This window comes from Cyanistes caeruleus, chromosome 1 (assembly GCF_971803275.1).
Source record: "Cyanistes caeruleus chromosome 1, bCyaCae1.hap1.1, whole genome shotgun sequence".
NCBI lineage: Eukaryota > Metazoa > Chordata > Aves > Passeriformes > Paridae > Cyanistes > Cyanistes caeruleus.
This window is the reverse complement of record NC_141701.1, coordinates 103851361-103857360: the sequence shown is the minus strand read 5'-3', so window position 1 is coordinate 103857360 and position 6000 is coordinate 103851361. Positions and strand designations below refer to the sequence as shown.

The 6000-nt window shown below is 37.1% G+C and overlaps 1 protein-coding gene across 2 annotated transcripts in view; it reads right to left on the bottom strand.

Moving 5' to 3' along the window:
* Positions 1 to 335: 335 nt before the first annotated feature.
* Positions 336 to 6000, bottom strand: part of PDCD6IP (programmed cell death 6 interacting protein) — a 30638-nt gene continuing 24973 nt past the window's right edge. For both annotated transcript variants that reach the window (XM_086846533.1, XM_086846541.1), the window contains exons 15-18: positions 5731 to 5825; positions 4281 to 4413; positions 3768 to 3973; positions 336 to 2922 (exon numbers count right to left, since the gene is read on the bottom strand). In XM_086846533.1, the coding sequence (XP_086702659.1) occupies positions 2754 to 2922; positions 3768 to 3973; positions 4281 to 4413; positions 5731 to 5825 (603 nt within the window). In that variant the 3' untranslated portion in view covers positions 336 to 2753. The remainder of the gene's footprint in view (positions 2923 to 3767; positions 3974 to 4280; positions 4414 to 5730; positions 5826 to 6000) is intronic.

Here is a 6000-nt window from a genome sequence, read left to right as displayed (position 1 = left end):
ATCCATGCTTTAATACCCATGATGCTGGGAGTCTCATGTAAGCCAGCCGGAACACGAGTTCACAAAAACAAATTTGGAATACAAGTTTTGAAGGCACAGAACCAATAAATCAACCTTAATCATTTCCTCCTCATATAAACAGAGGGAAATACACTGCATCAGCTTTGGAAATAAACACAACTACCAGGATCTGAACGTGGCTGTTATTACAGAGCAGCTGTAGCTGATACACCTTCACCACAGCACAAACATTCTTGGGAGCCCATTACTTGTTCCCATCCTTTCCAAAAGAACACTTGTCTGAACCCAAAGGACTCAAGAGAAACACCATGAAATCAGGTTTTCTAACTGTTTTTTTTTAATAAACTATAGAAGAACAAGGTAACATTTCAACCGAAGTCATGACAACTGCATGCTTTAAAAGCCGATACATAACATGTCTCTGGATTTTTCTGTTCTCTTTAGGAAAAAATAAAAGAAAAAAATTGAACATAATGCATAGATTTCTACACATATTCAAATAATAGACTAAAGCAAGCAGAAACAAAACTGGAAAAAATGTTTTGACAGTAATTCCAGATCTATGAAATTTTAAAGAGGAAATTTCAGTTCTAAGAATCCTTATGCTGGAAAAAATGACTTTTTTTTTATACAGCATGAAAATAAGTTTTATCAATTGAGGCACTAGAAACAAACTTACACAACAGCTCAAATGCATCTAATGTGTGAACTGAAAACCTACAGCCATGGCATACTAAAAATTTAGAATTTAAGAAGTTGCATTAGACTTGCACTTGCTCACATTGACACAGTGAAATTAGTGGAAAACTACTGGGTTTTTTTCAGTTAGAATAAAATCAGGTTCTGATTGCTGTTTCCAAACAGTTATCTTCCTAGCTTTTTCTCATTGTCCTCGCTTGCCTCATGTCTTCTCATCAGGGAAAAAAATATGAAGAGGTTTCTGTGCTACCCCATTCAGCAATGTTTATAAAGAAATGCAAAGCACCAGTCTTTGTGCAGCGGTTTCATATACAGTGCTGTATTCCCTTACTCCATCATGTTCCCCACATCACTGAGCTTCTACAGATTAATAAATTTGTTTAGAATTAGGTTCTCAATAAGTTCTATACGGGGTGCTTATTTCTACCTTTTGATCCGCATTTTCAACGGGGGTTAGCAAGTATTAAAGACAAGGAGTCTTGACAGAGTAATCAAGATGATCACACAGCAAGAGGAACTTGAGACAGAAAGGAGCTCCTATGAATACAAATGCTGCTTTCTTTACAAGGAAGAATATTCATGATCCAGTGAGGTTTCCACCCAGATGCTACAATAACTGGCACCTCTAAACACCTACACTAAAATATACCTCGATATCTTAATCAGGCACTTTAATAGAAAAACAAAGGAGTAACTTTTAGTAACACAGGTACTGTGATAGTTATTCTGTAAGGCCAGAACATTTTGTATGAAGCATTCAGAAAATTAACCGTCCCACAGAACCAACTCTCATCAAGGGCTAAATGAAAGCAGAGTCCCTCATTAGACAAGCCTGTTGGAAAAAGAAAAGGCTGAAAAACGGTTATCAAATATTTGGTAGAAGCCATTAACCCCAAACTTCGATTCTTCACTATCTTATGTAAAATGCAGTGCAAGGTTATTTATCCCTTGAGATGATGGATCCAAAAGTAAACATTCAATGTGCTTTAATTTACAAGGTTTTTTTCCCCACCCCCAAAAAAAAGTTTTTCCACTTTGATAACAAGCTCCCTGAGGGAATACATCAATGTTATGTTTTCAAGGGAAAAAAAAGCAATCATTTAAAAAACAAACTGCAAAGCTCCAGCAATCAATAGTTGCCCTATTTTGAGCCATAACACATTTCCCATCACCATTTCTTTGGAAAACACAAGTTAGAACAACTACTCACTGGTCCTGTAAGAGGACCTTTACCTCCCTTCTTTTACATAGTATCCTACAGATGACAGTAACCATTCTTTTAAAATGGTAATACATGTATTTCAGTCCAGTACATCTCAAAGTTACAGGAAAACTCTACCTGTAAGACTTCATCTACCAACACTTACAGGGTTAATTATGGATTCTGTCACAAAAATACAGACTCAAGGAAAAGGGGTGGAAATTCACTTGTAAGGCTAAACACTTGAAAACTTCTTTATGTTATGAAAGTCAAGGGACAAATGAAACAATCTACAAACACACAAAACACATTTTTATGGTAATGAGAATGCCAAGTGCTTAAACCATCTTAAGTAATTTATTTCTTTTTACTGATGATTTACAAGGCCTTGATTATTAGACAAAATAGCATATTTTAACTAAACTAAAAAAAATACAAACTAATAGAGAATAGAAGGGAATGCTATATGGTTCTGTAGAATATATCACACCCAGTGCACACACTGCTTTGTTTTTCTCATCTGAACCTATTTGTTACTTACAAGATTTTTGCAAACAAATCTTTTGGTCTAACAAGAATGTAGTGTACCGCTTCAGACTGCTGAATTAGGCTCGAATTCTGGCATTAGTCTATGGTCTAAACCACTGCTGTAGATCTTTCAAAGAGCTTAGTGTCATAAAAACTGATCTAGACATTTTGGAGCAGTTAACAAGAGACAGGAGTTATAGCTGCATACAGTTCAGTATGGTACACTAACGGAAGCTAGAAGTTTTAGTACACTTATTGCCAATTTCTCCCAAATTTTAATAAGCAGAGCTTCTTTGCAGAGACATTATTGCTGATGGTAATAAGGCTGTTGAGGAAAAGGGTATCCAGGTTGTTGAGGTGGCGGATATGGTGGTTGTCCAGGAGTTTGATACACAGGTGAGGGTGCATATGGCAGATTATACTGACCATACATGTATGGATTATAGCCCATTGGCATTGGCATCTGGCAATACCTGTGTGGGGGGGAAGAAAAAAGCTGAGTTGAAAAACATCAATGATGGTAATTTGCAAAAACAACTCATTAATAGATACAAACAAACATGCAATCTCCACAAACGCTTTCCTTTTATTTTGCATCAAGTGCAGCAGGAAATGTGGTAACTTTCAAGAAGCAAACATGAAAACTATTACAGTGAGTAGAACAGAAATGCAGACAGAAGGTGGAGTAAAGGCAACTTGCTGGAACTAGAACTGATCTCAATTGATTCTCAAATGTTTAATAACATTGTGCATATTTCAACATTTACTGCTACCATAGGAGAGCCAGCTGCCTTCGATTCCTTGTGATGACACCAGACAATGAAAAAAAGTATCAGAAGAAAATACACTACTCAACTGGAATTTTCTCTGTATTTCTCATTATCTTAGTATCATACTAAAGACTTGAAAAATGAGATATGCCAGCAGTTTTGAGATAAACATCACCAAATGATTATGCAAGTGTTGGCAATAATCAACAAACCACAGTTAAGGAAATGCAATCCTATTTTCCTTCTCCTTTAAAGAAGATCAACTGTAAACACTTAAAATGAACCTGCCCACAAAAGGTACAAGAAAATGATTCCTACAAGAGTTACACGATTAAAACTAACAAAAAACCTAAAAAACCACTCAACCCAAACAAACAAAAAGCCCCAAGCAACCAATCCACAAACTAACAAACAAAAAACCTCCTTGCCTCAAACAGCAAACACATCTTCAACTTGAATAGTAACTAATGTTAAAATGTCACACACAAGAAAAAGTGCTTCTAAGTAACAGGATAACAAAAAGCTGTGTAAATTCCCCCCTAACTTACCCTGGGTAACCGGGATAAGTTGGGTAAGGTGGTCCCTGTGCCTGTGAAGGTGCAGTGCTTGCTGCAGGTGCACTGGCTCCTGGAGTAGGAGCTGGAGCAGCAGCAGGAGCTGCAGCAGATCCAGAGGGTGCTAATGCAGAAGAGGAACTACTTGCTGCAGAAATCACTGGTGGTGGTGGCCGTGCCGGTGGCTGCGGTTTAGTCCCCTAATAAGAGAAAGTGAATTAAGCAGGAAGTTCTTTATCGAAGTCTTGGAATCAAAAGCTGTGGTTATATGATGAACTGACTTTTATTTTCATTTTAAACAGACATTCTATATTTTGTCTATACAGATAATGCAAAGCATCTAAAAGGCACAAAGCTTTTAATATATTCTGCCTTCTATTTCACTTCAACACATTTCCAACTACACCAGTATATTAAGGAGTGATACACACAAATTACAGATCAGTTTAGAGTTCTCAAGTACAGACCCAGTATTTTCAATCCACTAATTCTGTAGCATGTACTTACCACCATGGTTCTTGGGGCTGGAGTGGGAGTGGGCGATGCAGCTGGCTTATTTCCTGCTGCTGGCGTGGTCTGATACGTAGGCAGAGGAATGGAGGGAGCGCTGGGCTCCCTAGCAATACTTTGCTGCAAATCTCTAGTAAAAACAAAAGAACATACATGCAGCTTAGTTTAAGAATTGCTTGTTATACACAGCAGCAAGTTAACATGAAAAGATGCAGTAGAGTAATATTTAAAGCATGATCACTGAGCTAGCTCAAACTAAATTTGGAGTCTAAATCACTTCCACAGAAACCATTCTCTAGCCAACTCTCTGAATAACTGTTACATTTATTTTCTAATAATGTCTTTATGTTCTAACTCAGTACTGGGTATAGATCACAACATTAGCCAAAACAGTAAAAGAGCACAGCAAGACTCAGTAGAATGTTCTATCAACACTAACTCTACAGCCTTAATACTGAATGTAAACACAGAGATGTATGATAATCAGACCTCTGCCTTGGTTAGGCAGCCTAACAGCTTCCAAACTACATGCATGTAGGAAGCCAAATAAAAGGCAGAAGGGGCTGTTACTCAGACTTTGCTTACAAGCACAGAGCCCAAATGGAAAAGAACAATTCTACAAAGGATCAAGTTAGAAAAGGTAAAAATTGAGGGTTGAGCAAGACATTTCTAAGATGACAAGTACACAGAAGAGTTGCAGTTTCACCAACCAAAATTTTAGTACCAACAAGTCCTTTCTTATAAAGGCTATGTGCTTTGCAAAAGAACACTGATTAAATGGCAAATTTCAATCATGCTTTCCTCTTAAAGGGAAGAGCCTAAAAATCGCACCTGAAACATACTATAGTAGGTCTGATCTCACACAGGGGACAATGACAACATCAAACACTCCTCCTCACATGAAAGACAAAAGCTTCTTCTCTCCCCAGCATTGAAAGCAATCCATATATCTAAGCAGTGATGAATTATGAGACTAGAGCAGACTACAGGGCAGAAGTAGAATACTGATGCTTTTCCCCCCATCACACTGAACACATAAGGAAATCATATGATGAAGCATCTGATTTCTCAAACTAAACTGACAGCAGGACCAGGGTGCAGAAATCAGAAGTTCCTCAAAGGAAAGAACAAAATAAAATAAAATTACTAACAAATCCATGCCAAAAGACTAGAGAGTAAAATCATAACACTAAACAGATTTTTGCTGAACTGCACAAAAGAACAGTAGAGCAGACTTCAAAGTAGATTTTCCCATTTATTTCTCTAATCACTCTCCTAGGAGAGAGGAGAGCAGGACTAGGATTAAAGAAAGTAAATTATGGGCTTAGCACACCTATTCTTCCTTTCTCATTTCAACAAGTACCATAATAAACATGTCCCCAACAATAAATTTCTGATAAATACTTTAATGTTTCTGCAATGCTTAAACAAAACATTGAAATCTTACTTGAGCAGCTCATCTCTTTCAGTCTTGCGAGCAAAGATAATGTCACTGCATTTGTTCTGGAATTTCAGCAGGATTTCTGTCAGCTCATTGTAAAACTAGTAAAGAAAAATAAAAACACAATATGCTCAATCAATACATTCAGACTCCAGGCTGGCATACTTCTACATATTGATCCAGTTATAAGTGTTGTACTATTACAGAGCCCAGAACCTGCCATTCCAATAAAGTTTGCTAGTACATTCTATTATGCTTTTCAAAACCAAAATTAGT